Raw genomic sequence first — 16,753 nt, 5'->3', positions numbered from 1 at the left:
TGTGACTTACATTGTAAGCCCAATATCTTGTACAAAGTCTCAGAGGGCTTTTCAAGCTAAGCTAGTGATACACTGGATCATGCTGACCAAAATAATCAGCAGACATCTACAGTGTCCAAATAAGCAGTTTGGAGGGTGTGAGACAGACAGTCGCCTAGTTTTCTTCTGAAAATAACATTTTTTCAAATGGGAATAATATTATATAGAATTGCTATACTCAAGTTTGCCAAAACAAAAATCTAGGGACATAGGCTGTGGATTTCTGCTGATATACGAAATGCTGATGTTTACAAATTAATTTTAGCTGATTCTGATATCAATATTAAAATGAAATTTAGACCTTAAACTTCAGTTCTGACATAAAAACACTTTAAAGTGTAAGGAATGAACATGGATGGCAAAAAAAAGACTGTTGATCTGGGCTAAAACCTTGTTAACGTATTTATTCGTACAGCTAATATTTACAGCTGATATAGGCAGATTTTTATAGCAAAAATATTGGATGTTTGTATCGCCATCTTCATATCTGCAGATACTGACTACTCACTTTTTAAGCATTTATCTCCATGCCACTATCATGCCGATAATACCCCGCATCCCTAAAACCTTCTAGTATCAGACTTGAATATTATCATATCAACCCATAACTTTATGTCCAACTTTTTTTTTTACTGTTGCGTCTCATTTGATTGACAGATAGCTTGACAGGCAGACGCTATCTTTCTATCAACCAGAATGCTAGCTAGCTTAGCTGACAGGAATCTCTCTTCCCCACAACAGCACGAGATCACAAAGTGAATCAGTGAACACAGTACCACCAAAGATCTACAGCTGTATTCAGTGGTGGACAACGAAGGTTTTAGAAGGCTAGTAAACACTGGAGCCAAAGTATAATACATTCCTACGGCTCTTTTCTGCCACACTGTAGTATCTAAAGTGCAAAGGTTGTTTAACAAATGCCAACCTCACTTTTATATCAAGTCTTCGTTTGTCGGTTTGGTGGTTTTAACAAATACTGTACCATGGACTTGTTATAGAGGTAACACTGTACCGTGAGATTTTGATACCACTACATCCCTATTATTGACTTATTTCTGAGGCAGTTTCAGAGGAGTTGTCCTACGGTATCTTAAAATGACGTTGTGATGACCATGTTGACAAGAATCGACCTTTTGAAAACCCAGCTCTCATGGTACTTCAACATAACTGAGTGCCAATATTTGTTTACGTGTATCAGTTTTTTGTTTGTAAAAGTGTTTTACTTTGGTCCTGCAGTTTTGTGTGCTTTTTGCTGGCTGTGTTTTCACTCTCCACAGTGCTACCCAATGTCCTGTCCAAAATACCATCTGTTCGGCTAGACATCATACAAGTAATAGCCAATAAACAAAGAGGCCTGGCAAAGTAAGCAAATTGATAAACAACGCTTTTTACAGATGAAGAGCTCTGCAGCTTTCAGCTGAAACTAAAGAAGAGTAAAGTTCTAAAATGTAAAGCATGTAATAGCATTTCCACTGCCTAGCATCGGTGTTTTCCATAGTTAGAACTTCAGCACCATAGCCCTTCATAGAGACGATTTTACAGGTTCCATTTGAAAGCAGCATACGACGAGTAAAACTGCCCTACAGAAAAGCATCACACCACAATAAATCATTAAGACCTGATGATGTCTCGCTGCTACAAAGTGTTTGTGTGCTTGTTTGCGTGACATAGAAAGAGAACAACTAAGAGACGAGGAAGCGGCGCATGCAGGGATGTAGGAGAATGAAAAAAAAACAACAGAACACATTCTGGTGAAGGAGATTATGCTCCCTGGAGACCTGTGTTCCTGTCTTACCCATAATGCATTACGTCTTCCTATGATCCCTCACCTCAATTCCCACCTCTGGAAACAGATCGGTTCCATTTGAATAATTCACCATCAATTCCTCTTCCTGTCGTCTCCCTCTCTCTCTATTCACTCCGGGCTTCATCCTTTTCCCCTTCCTGTGTCCTCTTTTCTTTTTTCTTTGTGGCCCAAAATTATCTCAAAAAGAGCAGTGAAATGTCAGCCATAATTACACGTCATGAAACTCCTTCTGTCCTAGCAGCGGTCTTCACATAACTCACTCACACGTGTGTAATTTTAGCTTCTCAAATTTTCTAATACTCTCACTCTAGATGCTGTCTAGGAGGATCTTTTTGCTGTTTGCATTGAAAAATGAAAAACAGAAGTTATGAAGACTACCAAATGCTACTGCTGTTTTATTTCATCGTAAATTTTCATTGTCTCACACATGAATTCTCACCACTTAAGGTGGTAACTGGGTATGGGGTTGGGTAAGGTATAGAAGTAGTTGTAGTTTTATTTATAGTATGTTAGACCTGAGGTTTGTGGCCACATGCTACCCTTCATTTAGGCCAATACTGGTGGGTCTCAGCATGTTTACATGGGGTAAGGAAAGTGGATTTACTTTGTTAGTCAAACTTCAAATACATGTAAGCTTGTAAGTATTAACATATTTCTTAAAGTTAGACTCGTGCACTCAGGTAATGAGGTTAAATATGATTAAAAATGCTGCAAAAAGCGACTGCAGATTTGTTTTTTTTTAGACACCCCTGAGACCAACTGATTAGTCTTTACATGGATCATATTTCAGTTGACAAAGTTTTTCTTGGGTTACGAGTCATGTAGGCTTATATGATTTCCGTCTTGGCTTGAACTCGCCCCTTAAAGACTTCAGACTTGACTCAGACTCGAGCTTTGGGACTAATGCCCAGTCTTTTCATCATGATCCCCATGAGCTGAGTGTCATTCCCTCCCATTTGTGTGACCTCTCCATGTCTGCACAAACCTCCACACTCCAAAGAGGGCTCTATAGCGAAGACATCACAGCGGCAGCTGCAGAAGAGGGTGGCTCATTTCGTACAAGTGGTTGCCTGGGGTGCTACGTTGAAGAGGAATTGACTGCTTTGCAAAAAATATCATGTTCCATACGGTTTAAGCTACTTCCCAACTCCCTCTCTCTGTATCTTGCTCAACCCCTTAGCCTTTCATGCCTGTCACAGGTTTCAGTGGGTGAAACGACGGGACATTAAGACAAAGGAAGAACTCAATTTAAAGAAAAAGGGAGGTTAAAAAGTCAGCCTCTGAAGTAACTTCTCATTTAAGGCAGATATCTTACAAAATGTGCTTCTCTCATCATCAATGTTGTACATTTGTTGTTGAATTATTGAGCAAATACTTGTCAGGTATAGCGTATATGTCCTGTATAAGACAGACACCTGTGCCTGGGGGAGCAACAATGCAGCATCGCACTGCTCAAAGACTTGAGACATGATTAAGGCTTGCTGCAATTTGAACTCCAAAGACGTTAGAATATGACAAAGACATTGGTGTGTAATACTTACGACAAAACATGGCCCCGCTGAGGTCTTCAGACATTCCTCCAGCAGCTTCATTCGGAGTCTTTGTAGATCTGGACTGTCCCACTCCTCTGGGTCTACACCCCAATATAGGTCCACAACCTGGAACACACAAATAAGATGAAATGGATGTTACTGCAAACAAAAAAGCAAAAAAAAATGGATGGTAAAACATCTAACATGGCTCTTAGACTTCTACAAAAGGATAAAGCAATGGCAGAGGCTCCTGCAAAACAGCCTGTTTTATTGTTACCGCTGAGCATATTTTGTATCTTTTATTAAAACAAAAAGCAGGGTGGCAAGCTCCCATGCAGGCAATGAAATTTAATGAACTCAGTGCTGTATTTAAGGGAATCGAGGCAAAGTGATGCCAAGTTTAGGGTTTAACAAATCAAAAAAAGTATGATTAAACAAAAGCTAAACAGCTCAGATGAGGATAAGGGAGCTAATACTCTAAAATCTCACTTCAACACCGACTTAACCACACACAAAGACACACCTGCTCTGCTCTGTTTCAGTAAAACCCCTACGCCACTCACAGTCTTACAGCTCAGCAGGGACAAGCTGGGCGAGAGAGACGGGGAGAGCACACATACACATACGAGCCACAGAGGGGGGTCCCCCTCAACGTGTTCATCACAACTTTTGGCAGCTCAGGCAATTTGAACTGTAAACACGCCACAGGGGGAGTCTCCCACTGGAGGAGAGAGTGGCGAAGAAGCGACTGTAAATTGTGAGTGTGTGGAGAGCAAGCCTCCTCTTATGTGCAGCTCTGTACCTGCAGTAGATTTGGCAGGCTGCTGAGGCTGGGGCTCACAGGGGGCAAACATAATGTACACACTTCTGTTGGGATGACTGGACTTGCAGCGTCGGTTGTATATTTCTGTACTAGCATGGCATTTGCTGTTCCTACATTTCTAAACCTTTCTGCAGCACTTTTTACTTTCATAATTTTCCTGTTGTTTCAATCTTAGTTCTAAATTGAATTTAAATCATTTCTAGGTTTTTTCAGACTTTCTGATATAGAAATATATTGCAAAAGTGCAATGGAAACACTTTTTCCAAATTCACCAGTCAATTTGACCAGTTCACTTTGAGACAGCATGTGTGGACAAAAGACTTTTCTTAACATCATCCCTTATACATGGCTTTTGCCATACATACAGACTTTGCCTCTGACCTATCATCCATTGCCTTCGTCTTTTGTTCAAAATTGTCGAGGCAACCGCTGTAGATGTAATCATAACCATACAAACGCAACAGGTTTTGAGCGTCAGCAGAGTCTCGGGAGATGAGATTTTACGAGGCTCATGCCCAAAGCTCCCTTCGATGGAAACACATTTAAAGCCCAATTGTACTTAGTCAAAATTACTATCGCTTTTATTTTGCAAAAAACTGTCATGGAAATGAAGCCACAGTCAGTGTTGCAGATAGATATGTAACAGACAACAGCTCAGTCTGAGTCCAGTCATTTGCATGTTCCACTGCGATACTAAAGAACAGCCAGGTAAAAAGCCAAACCTCACCCGTTTGTGTCAGTGTAATTAATGTGAAGCATAGTAAACTGGTAAAACATCTCTGACAGCCTGTCCGGGGCTTTTACATGGAATCTGAGCAGCAGTGGATCAACTCGATTTGATTTGAGCTCTGCACTGCAGGAATTCTTATTTTAAAGCGTAAACGACTGTCTAAATGTGTGTTTATACAGACAACATGCTTGTTTTTAGTCCATGATGATTCTGGATGCTTTAAACAAGGTCAGGGAAACAGCTGTAAACACGGTAGCACCATACATTCACTTAATGATAAACATGCTTTTTCTGACAACTTCTCCATAATAAAGCCGGTTGTTGTTATTTTGTTTGACTAATGTTACTGTGAATACCCCCATCAGGAATGGTGTTGTTGTCAGTAGACGCTTTACACACCTCAGCAGGAGAGAAATGAAACTTAAAACTGCAGGTGCAGTTACAAAGACATAAGCATAGAAACTTTTGATTTTTCTGATCGCTCAGACATGATTTCAGTATGTCATAAGAGGCTTGTTTTAAGGGAAAAAAGGGGTTGTAACAATAAATTTGCATCTGAATGCGTTATCTCTTATAATTTTGTAATTCGCAATATAATACCGTTATTGTAAATAAATAATGAGAAGTAAATTTTAAAAAATGGTGAAATAAATTTATTCTATATACTCCTGAGACCCTATGTGTACATATCAAGGCCATTATTACATCTTGACATTTTTACATTTTGTCTTTTCTACAACATAGTAACAAATTCTGCTTTTTGAATTTATGTGATTATTGTCCAAAATTTCCATAGAAGTTTAAAGGGGACATATTATGCAAAAATCACTTTTTTTAGGCTTTTCTAACAAAAATATGTGCCCTTGACCTGCCCTCTCAAATACCAGAAAAATCCATTCCCTTCCCTCTTCTCTTTCTCCACCTTTCAGAAAATGTGTGCTGAAACAAGCCGTTCTCAGATTTTCCCCTCATGACCTCATGTGGGGAGTAAGCACCACCCCCAGGTTTGGTTGGCCCTCCCCGCTTGGAAGAAAGTTCCACCCTCGTTTTCTGATCTTCCTCTCAGCTGCCAGCTGAGATGCTGGATAGCTCAGTGGGTTACCTTGCTGTCTTTAATCTGGGAGACTGATGGTTCAAAAGCCAGTCAGGTCGTTAACTTTGAATAAAAGTGTCTGTAACATTGTAACATCAGGAGTGCCACATCCATTTCCTGAGCGGGGTGTGGTCAGGGGCGAAGTCAGACAGCTCATTAACATTAAAAGCCACAGACACAGAAACAGCTTGTTCTAAGAAGGACTGAAACAGAGGGCTTTTAGACATGCAAAAATCCTATACTGGAGTGGTTTTTCAGCAACAAACTTCATCATAATCTTAAAAGGGTAAAATATGTCCCCTTTAAGTTATTTACTTGAAAAGTCTGGGGAATTGGCTTTGAAATTTTAAGGAATTTTCTTGGAATTTCTAGGGATATGTCTGCATGTTTGGGGGAATTTGTTTAGAAAATGTCCATATTTTTTCTTGGAATTTAGGGGAGTATATTTGTAATTTTTGGGGAATTTGCTTGAGAATTTTCAGGAATTTTTGGTGATAATTTCATTTGAATCTTAAGGTCTTTTCAGAAAGGTGTACTGAAACTTTTGAGGAATATTTAAGGACACTTTTTTATTTTTATAATTTTCAAAATTGTTTCAGAATTTTTGGTATGTCTAGAAAATTATAGGGAGTTTGGGGGGATGTTTTACATTTTGGAAATCCCTAATAATTTCAAAGGGACTTTTCTGAGACCTCCAGAACTTTTAGTGTAAATTTCGTTCAGACTTAGCCTTTACAGGTTCTTGTGGCTCTTCATTAAATGGTCAACAACTGACTCATTAATGTGTTGTTTCTCCAGGAACAGCGCCTTCCAGAGATTAAGTTGGTCTTGGAGCAACTATCTTCTTTGTAAAATTTACTTCCAACAGGTGAAGAAATGATACTTTTTTTGTGTGTTGTACAGTAAGATAAGCCTATTATCCTCATACATCCTATTTTGGTGAAAACAGACTAAGTTTTTAAACTTATCAGGGCCTACTGAGTGGGAGAAACAAAAGATGCATTCAAAACAAAAGCTCTGGTCTCAGGAGGATTTCGTTTGCAGTTTGCAGTTTGCATCACACATCAGGTGGCCTGAGCTTTCTAGCAGGATAGACTTTGTGACGTCACTTAAAAAATGTTTACAGGAGTCAATTTCTGACGGTAAAATATGGTATGGGAACATTCTCTACGTATCCTTCCTCCCTGATTGCAGTCTAAGAGACGTAAAATGCAGAGGATGGAGCAGGAGGAGGAGGTGGTGGAGCCAAAGTGCTGCTATCCCCCTTCATGCTCGACTGCTTAGCAGACCAGCTTGCTCAGATGAGTTTAGTCCGGCACACGATGACTGACACATCCCCAGTGTGGCAGAGAACAGAATGGTGGCAGCTCTGCATTACAGCGAGTGTGTGGGACTTTACTTTGACAGTATTGGAGATATTTGCCTCCCCCGTCACCGGTAGGAGCAGCAGGAGGGTAGAGATACACCTCGGCTCATCTGTCTGATTGTTGTTGTGCACCTGTGAGCGGCTGTGTGATTGGGGGAGGGCAGTCTTCAAACAGCTGCAGATTCCTCTGAGCCTGGTGCTGCTAATGAAAAATATTTTTCTTTATCGGTTTTTCACTTTGTCTCGGCAGAAAACACTGATTTATATTGGGCTCATGCTGTGTGCCTGTAGGTGGTGATTATTTCTTCCATTTGAGACGGTAAAAACTAATTTTGATAAGAAAAAGACCAGGATACAGAAAATTATTTGATTTTCTTTGGCAAAGAAAATACATCAGTTAACTCTCACCCCGTGCTAAGAGTACTCTCTCTTTAATTAAAAGTATTATTAAATTTTTTTTTTTTTTTTACATTTTATGTTTTTGTTGTCTCGTCTATTAAAGAGACAAAGAGCTTGAAAACAAAGTCGATTTTAATGAAGATCTACAGACCTGTTTTTGTTTTGTGTACACATTTATATCCACTTTTAAGCTTTCTATTCCTGCAGCAACATCTGTGTTTATAACTAATTCAGTATTCAGCACCCACGAGTCATAGTCAGAGTGTTTGTGTGTGGTTAAAAAACCCCAACATGCTGACTTACTGTGGCAGAACATATATTTATTGATATTAAGAAAATATAGAAATATAGAAATATAGAAAAGAAATGTCCAAAACCTTTTTCACTCAAACCCATTTTGAGGCAGAGAGAGAACAGTAAGACTTCATAAGTATGCTGATGGGATTTGGCCTACAAGGGCATGGAAACAAATCGACATTTCAAAGTGAAATCCAAAATTTGTGTCTAAACACACTAGATATGTTGGAATAAAGTTGCTGGAAACACGTGAAAACACTGAGATCTATGTGTTACTGAATTTTAAATTTAGACGATTAGAAAGTTTCTCTCCTCTTTCGTGGCGTGGTTTAATTTGGGCAGTGCAAATATAGCGCCCCATGATGTCATGATGTGCTGGAATTACCCGGCCCCTCTAATGCTACATCAAAATAAAATCACTGAGGTAAATTTGCCAAATCTACCAGCCACACTGGTCTACGGGACATCAAAGGATCATAACAGATGGATGTGTGATAGAAAACAGACTTCTGTCTCTGCTCTGGGACAGAGCCAGGCAGCTGCTCTTTGGTCATAGTTCACAATAAGGTCAGGGGGTAGGCTAATTGCTGGAGTGCTTGTCTATTTTTCATTGGAACAAGGCACAGCTGGAACAAACATCTCCCCTTCTGATGGTGTGTTGTCATCCATATTTCACTTGTCTTTAGTCTTTAATCTTAGTGAAAAAAAGAAGCAGATTGTGGCTTTGTCTCTCTCAAAGCAGCAACAGTTCAATCCCTCATGCCTGTTGGCATCACGATGCTAAAGATTAGTAAAGTCTGATGATAGACATGATCTATTCCTGCCAAGTCTGTCACAATACATATAAGCCTCTAATTCTATTCATCACTGAATACTTTTATGCTCAAGAGTAACATCAGGAAATGGAGTGTTTTAAAAAGCAACTTAACAATCTAGATGTCCTATAAATGGGAGAGAATCACAACTATGCATAGCTTGGAAAATTAGATGTTAGGGATACCTTAAGTGTTAAATACAGAATGAGAAAATGAAACTATGAAGGAAACTTCATTTGTCTCATTTTAAGAACGACATGCTGGACAAGTTGCTGCTTTACTGGCTACTCATACCGCCCAAAAACAAAAGCAGAGATCCCAAGACAGCATAAATTTGGTGTTTTTTCATTGTTTATGTGGAAAAACAAAGACCCGCAGAAGGAGATGGATTTCCAGTTTCGTCATCTTCTACATCTCCTTTTCTTCTTCGCCGCTCTTTGGAATGACAGCGCCACAGTTCTATGGTTTGGTTTGTTTGATCAAGAGTAATGTAAATGCAAACCAAACCGTAGGAAAGTGTAATGATGTTGCAGTTTCTGGTCCAAAACGAACCAAGTCCCCTGGACTATCAGATGTGAAAATGAAACTAAGACTCCAAACTGTCTGTCTAATATAACGTAAATGTGACTGATTCTCTGGTGGTTTTCTTTTTATCCTACCTGATAGTCCGGGGGACTCCGTCAAAAAAGAAAGAGAGTTGTAACAAAGCAGTATAGGGTGTTTTTAAGGGTGTTTTTACACCTAAAAATGTCTGGACAAAGGTCTGGACCATGGTTTATGTTTTTGTTATGTTGTTCGGTTGGCTTTGGTTTCACACCTTAATTAAAGTGTGAAAATGTGAATTAATTGTAATTATCGCAAACAGACTAACAGACTTAACCTGAGAGTCTGACTTCGTTGATATCATCAACGATGTGGGTTGTGTGTCTCTATAGTTCACACTGGTTGGTTAGTTGGCATCTGATGTCAGCATTTTAAATGATGCATGTAGCTTGTATGTAGGAAAAAAATTGCCATTTTTACCATCATTTTATGTTGGTTTACTATTATTGTGGAAGGCTAAAGCAACCTCATTTTATGTGCTTCTTCATTAAGGTATAGGCACACCAAGGCGTTTTTTGCAAGCACACAATTTATATTCAAGAATATAGCGAACCAATGCAAGCTTTCATACCAGCTGTCAGTTTTAAAGCAGATAAAGAAGCAAAAACATCCTCTCCAACACCACATGATATTTGTCCAGAAAGTGCCACAAATATGTTTAAAAAATCGAACTTTTGCGGTTTATTTTGGATAGACCGCATGGCAGGATGCTAGCTAGCCATGCTGCTAACTAGATAACATCTCATAGTTATCAGCTTTACATTATGCAGTCTGATGAACAACTCTGATATGAAATTTATCAGGGGATATGAGGTGTTGTAAGGCTGTTTCAGTGGCATCAGTTGTACTCAAACATTAAAGTGAACAGATGTAAAGAATGGTTAGATAAAATTGAGTTATTTACCGTATCATCTGAATGACTAAACAAGTTGACTTAGCTCGTTCGGTCACTCATGCCCACATATGAAACACAGGCTGCTTTCCTGGTTGGCCAACAGTTCTGTTGTATCTCTGTAATTCCTGTAAACACATGTTCAAAGCTGCTTGATGGTGAAAACCTGGACAACATCGGCAACATCTATTGCAAAAACCAATAGCACCCCTAAACCAGTTGTTCTTGCAAATTCTCACAAATGAGAAGCTACATACAGGGAAAGTTTGGAATCCTTTGCCAAATAAATGCTAAAAACTTTTTCTGACTAATTCTACAGTTCCACCAACTAACAGAGTGATTAAGGACTTAAAAATGGGACGTGGGCTGAAACACTGAAGGCTTTTACTTTGAAAAGCTCTCTCAGCTCTCACAAACATGATTAGCATCCCTCATGCTGTGGAAAAACTCACATCAGTCACTGTGTATCAGTGTCTCTAATCTGCTTCCAGCTTCCAACGCACCGAGTGGGAGACTGATCAGCTCTGTGTTGACAAGAACCGCAGGGAGGAGGAGGAGGGGGGGAGGGAGGGAGATGTGATGAGTGCCCCCCCATATGACAGGATTCTACTGGGCTTCAGCAGGTGATGGGGAGGATTCACGGTAATTAAAAGCTAAATGAAGACATTAGTCATATCTATTCATGCGTGTGGGGAGGATATTCTGATTAAATTTGCTCAATCACCCGCTGCGCTTAGCTGGAAAATGTAGGGAAGAGGAGACAGATGAAGGAGAAAAAGTTAAGGAATATTTATCCAAAATAGGCAAGGACACATAAATGAAGTTAAGAGAGGAAAAGATGTTTGGCAGGAGATTAGTTACAAAGAGTTTTTTGATGAACAGCCGACTCCTGTGGGACTGGGACTCTTTCACGTCGTCCTCTTTTTTCCTTCTGCCAACTTCTCCTTCGTCTTTGCTCATTACTCTCCCTCTCCTCCACCCTTTCTCTCTCTTCTTCTCCCCCCTAAAATATAAAAGCGGGGGTGCCTTTGCTTACGTAAGATCTGAAGCAGCTTCCACTAAGCGGCTTTCTGATGCCCTTGGAAGGCATTTGCTCGTGGCAGGTCAAGAGCAGGGAAGCCTGTTTTTTCATAATTTATTGTATGTGAGACTATTAAACTTTTGGATTATACCCAAGATGCCCGAGAAGGAAAGGGCATGAAATCAGGCGAGAAAAAGGGCGGAAAATACCCCACCAACATGCAGAAAAACTCTCAGGGTGAGAAAAAGAGTAAAAATAGACACGCTGCCAACATAAATGTATCCTAAGCTCTCTACTGTGGGCAGTTTTATCAAGAACGTAGTAAATCTTGAAGAGTGTTTGATAAAAATAGCTTTCTTAGTGCAGGTTTTAGTAGCTAATCCATCATCAAATGCTCCGTTTTTTAGAGCTGCGAAACACGACTTTGAAGATCCAAGCACGGTAAATTAAAAAAAAAAGGCTTTAATGTTTGATCCTTTAAAGCTGTGTCTTTTGTTGCTTATTCTATAGTCTTCGTCTTTAAGAGGTCAAATAGACCGATTCAAGCTCTGAGTGATGAAATGATGAAATTTTAAATGCATGCCTTTTGAGAATATCTGCCAGGCTGGACTACTAAGGTAATTATGGCACAAAGTTTCAGACTTTGCAGCTCAACTGTAGCAAGTTAAGACAAGGAGGCAGTCAAAGGCATAAGGTAATGAGGCTGCATGATACATGGTGACTGCAAGGCCAGGTGCTATGCTTGCTGTGGACTTCACATACGTACGTACATACGCACAAAAACTATGATGAACCCCAGCATAGCTTTGACACAAAGTCTGCGTATGTTCTCAAAAAATCATGACACAGATGCAAGACGCAGTAGTAAACACGCGACTGGTAGAGGAGGTGTGACAGTCAGGTGCAGCAGAGACAATAGCAGCTAAAAGTTTTAACCTCCTAATCCCTGCATGCACAGATGAAGAGATATATCTTGACTTAACAACAAAGTGATAATTTTAGCGCTAAGAATTTTTGAGATAGTTATCCAGAATGTCGATGTCAGAGTCATTTACCCTAAAATGGGAGAATTTAATATGAAAATTTTATGAATTTTCATGGAAATTCTGAGGAATTTATTTGCATATTTTGGGGAATTTGCTTTTAAAATTATCAGGTATTTTCAAGGAAACTGTAGAGATATGTTCAGGTATTCTGGAGGGTATCACTGGAAGATTTGAGGGAAATTTACTTTGAAATTTTTTGGCATTTAGATTTCGAAAAATCTGTTTGGATCAGTGTTAATTTCGTCAACTAAAATTATGACTAAAATTGTTCGTTAACAGCCTTTTTTTTGGATAGATTCAGGCAAGAGAATAAATGCTTGGACTAAAAGTAAACACTAAAATGTAAGGACATTTTATGGACTAAAACTAGACTAAAATGTTTTTTTTTTTTGAGTTTGCGTCGACTAAAACTAGACTAAAACTAAAAAGGGTAGAAATAACTAAAGTGTGACTAAAACTACAAGAAATTTTATGTACAGACAAAGACTAAAACTAAAAATAGCTACCACAATTAACACTGTTTTGAATGCTTGGGGAATTTGAAAACTGGGGGAATGCTTTGTAATTTTTGTTATTTCGAGGGAAATGTGGAAAATTAACTGTGTGCTTCTGGGGATTTGATTAGGAACTTTTGGAGGGTGTGAACTCTGAAATGCGGAAGGTTTTTGTGGAAATTTCAGGGATTTTCTTTAGATGTTAGGGGGTGTCCATCATTATGATGGGACTTTGAGGAATGTGTTAGTAAATTTTAGGTAGTTTAATTATAATTTTTAGGGGAATTAGCTTGAAAACTTTCAGGACTTTACATGGAATTTTGGGGATTTTTTATTGTAATATTTAGAATAAAGTTTAGCTGAAACATTTGGGGAATATTTGAAGACATGTCGGGGTACTCTTTAAAAATATGGCTATAAATATAGGCTCTTCAGGAGATTTACGGACATAATTTTTGGTCAAAACAAATTCCTGTTCAAAGACGAGGCTCAACTTATCCTAAATAAGTGTCTGAAAGTAAAATTGCTTTCCAAATGAAAGCTCAGGTCTCAGGAGGTTAAAGACAAACGTATTAAACCAAGTCCATAAATCACCACTTTTTTTATAATGTGTTACTGTCACTTCACAGACAAACATGTCTGTCAAACTAGCTGGGATAGATAATTCTTACTTAGAAAATTATGAATAAACCTGTTCAAATAATGAAAATAAATTACTGTTGCAGTTCAAAAAGTGACAGTGCAAAGTGTTGACTTTCAGTCATGCACGTCTATGGCTGTCTAAGTTTAATTATTCTTAAATGCATATCTGATAAAGATATATTGACATGCAAAAATAGAAACAAATAGTAATTTGTGACGACAAATATGGTTGTCTTTTGTAACAACCATATATACTGATACAGTTGGCTTAAAGTCAATAGTTAACACAGTTACTAATTAAACCAACACACCAGGAGCATTTTTGTCCTTGTGCAGTTAAAAACTATGAGAAAAAAGTGCATGTTAATAGGTGACTTTCAGCCAACTGCTGAAAACTGAAGACTTAAACTACACAAAAAAAGTACAAGCACACCAATAAGCTACTCAATCACAATAATTTTGGTAAATTTAATTGATACTGTATGATAGATGTGTGCTGGCCCAGAGAGTAAACTATACAATGCAGGCTTGACAGCAGGTATTGTTCACTATCAGTGGAGCCAGTTGGTAAATCAAACTTGCTGAAGCTTGTCACTGTTTGCCACAGGAAAAACTTTCAGTGCAGTTCTTTAGTCTTCTGTTATTAAAGAAATGTCCAGTTCTAATAAACTACCGCTATAGCTACATCCAAGCTAATCTCTACCAACTGCCATTGTTCACCGGCTATCAGTCACTTTAACTTAACAACCCCATAGCTACTTCCTCTTTAGCCTCCTTATGCCTGTGATTTCCAGACCTTATTCCCGATATCCAACTGAAAACTTGAAAGAATAAAAAAGAAGTCCTTTCAAACAATAGCATGGTAAGTGCTAAAATGATAATTAGTCTACCAAGTTTCATGATTAGTTTCTCTAATGTTTATGGTAAAAGAAAACCATGATAATTGATCAGCTCTTCCTTAAGTAGATTGTTAACTTTGTTTTATCAAATTCACAACCTGCTAAGATATTGCTCCAATATTTCACTGTGAAATATGATGCTGTCACAACATTTGATTCCACACTTTTATTCACGATGATTCACATAGCTGAATTCCAGGCAGCACCCTGTGTCCTCTTGGTCTTTAAATATCTACATTTTGAGAAATTTAATGTCAACAAGAACTGTCAAACATGCCACTGATATGTATTTAAATTGAAGTGGTTTTAAAGTTGAATATCTTTACAAAACAGGCTTTTCTTACATTAAAATGAAGCAATAATCCATCAACACAAACTACTCTAACACTTCACTGTATTGGCAGGATTTCACTGTCTGCAGTGAAGGATTCTGGGTAATGTAACCCTTTGAACCAGTTAGTGAACTGCAGACCTAAAGTGTGTCTCTGAGTCAGTCTGACTGCAGGCTAAAAAGAAAGCTAAGCTCACTCGCGGGCAATGGAAAAGTGTGTGAACTCTCTGCACTTTTACATAGAAAATCAATAATTTAGCAGAATTTTAAACAAGTTTGCAAGCAAGTTTGAAAACACAAAGTAGTCTCTGTGTTTTTTTTTTTGTGGATAATAAAGAAACACACTTAAAGTAAATATTGGTGCACTACCTATAAAAAAGTATACACCCCCTTGGATGTTTTATCCTTTTATTGATTGTATGAATAAATCATGGTCAATATATTTTGATGTCAAAGTGAAAACAGATTTCTATACATTAAGTATAATTTAACAAAACATCTAAGAGGGTGAATACTTTTATAGGCACTGCATGTTTTCTTTCTTTCTGTTCATTAAATCTGATGGAAAGAAAACTAGATAAAACCGACAGTGCTTTAGATAGAGCAGTAATAAGACGTCAACTGTGTAGTCTGAGTAATTCCCTCGTGGTTTTTTTCTGTGGATCTGAAAGCTTTGTTCAGATTAGATTTTTGGTTATCTTTGCTGTATCATCCCCGTGGAGTCAGCTGGCACGCTGATTTGGTTCTCCAAGGTAAAAATACAGGAAAAAGGCAGTCTCAGAGCAGGACAGTAAATGGAGACTGAAGCTGTCTGCCAATGAGAGAAAGAAAAACCGACTGATGGGCACAAAAAAGATACATTTGGAAGCTGGGTAAACAGACCAGAGAGCGACGAATACCTTTGTTTTTGAACTGTCACATCTAAGAAACATTGGACTGGAAATATCACATGATAAAACGTGGAAAAAGATGAAATATTTCCCCTTCTTTTGGTGACTAAAGTGTGTTTTGGGAGAAAAGTAAAGTGGGTGCCATTCCAGCAGGGAGCTCTCTTTTGACTGAGCTAAATTCCCAGGCCTATCTAACTGATTTTTAAAGTGCAAGCATAATAGCGGCATGAATAGAGTTTTTCTTTTAATTATCCTGAAACGTCGTCTCACCCTCCTCTCGCTTCTTGGGCAGCGTGTCGTAAAAGACGTCTGAGTGACAGGGGCTGAACACAATCTCGCAGCCATAGCTGAGAAACTTTTACTTTAATTGCTCTGAGTGTGAGTGTGTGAGTTTGGCAGCTAGAGAGAGGTCCGACCACGTTATTAACAGAGCGGCTCCAAGTAACCCCAAGATTCAGTTTATGTGCTGCATGTGGGAGGCAGTGAAGCACTGTAACAAGATGATTTATGAGTCAAGGAGCTGCGTGATGGGTAAAGATAATGGGAAGTGGGATTGACAGTTCAGCATGTACACCACTTTAATAACTGTACTGAAGCTGGCTGAATTTGTGGACCTAATATTCAGATATGGACAGAGCGTTCTGTCTGTAAACTATATTCGCGTTTCTGGAAGGTTACAGATTTGACCGAACTCTTAGTACCAAATTGCGTGGGAAGTGTTTAGCTGTGGGAAAACTGCGCGAGTTGGTTAGAAACTATAAACACTATCTAATACCTACTCTAGGATGCTCTAGTTGAATAGGTAGTTTCCAATCACATGATCCTAAATGTCCGTTGGGGGTCAGGAAGTTATTAGAAATGAATGGGAATGGAGTAAGGTTAGTACTTTAAAGCTCTAAAAGGACCTTATGTTGCAATTATCTTCCACATACGTCAAGTGTTATCCCTATACTTTACAAAAAGTGATTTTTTTTTCTCCACATTTTAACCAATTCGCCTTGTGTGGAGGCGATAAATATAGCAATTACTCAGTC

General features: G+C 38.6%; 1 protein-coding gene across 3 annotated transcripts in view; it reads right to left on the bottom strand.

The window, feature by feature from the left end:
• LOC121504944 (NACHT and WD repeat domain-containing protein 2) overlaps nt 1–16,753 on the bottom strand; it is a 78,878-nt gene that overhangs the window by 36,840 nt on the left and 25,285 nt on the right. For all 3 annotated transcript variants that reach the window (XM_041780065.1, XM_041780063.1, XM_041780064.1), the window contains exon 4: nt 3,388–3,504. In XM_041780065.1, the coding sequence (XP_041635999.1) occupies nt 3,388–3,504 (117 nt within the window). The remainder of the gene's footprint in view (nt 1–3,387; nt 3,505–16,753) is intronic.

Source organism: Cheilinus undulatus, linkage group 22 (genome assembly GCF_018320785.1).
Source record: "Cheilinus undulatus linkage group 22, ASM1832078v1, whole genome shotgun sequence".
Lineage (NCBI taxonomy): Eukaryota > Metazoa > Chordata > Actinopteri > Labriformes > Labridae > Cheilinus > Cheilinus undulatus.
Note: the sequence above shows the minus strand (reverse complement) of the source record. Positions and strands in the feature narration are given on the sequence as shown.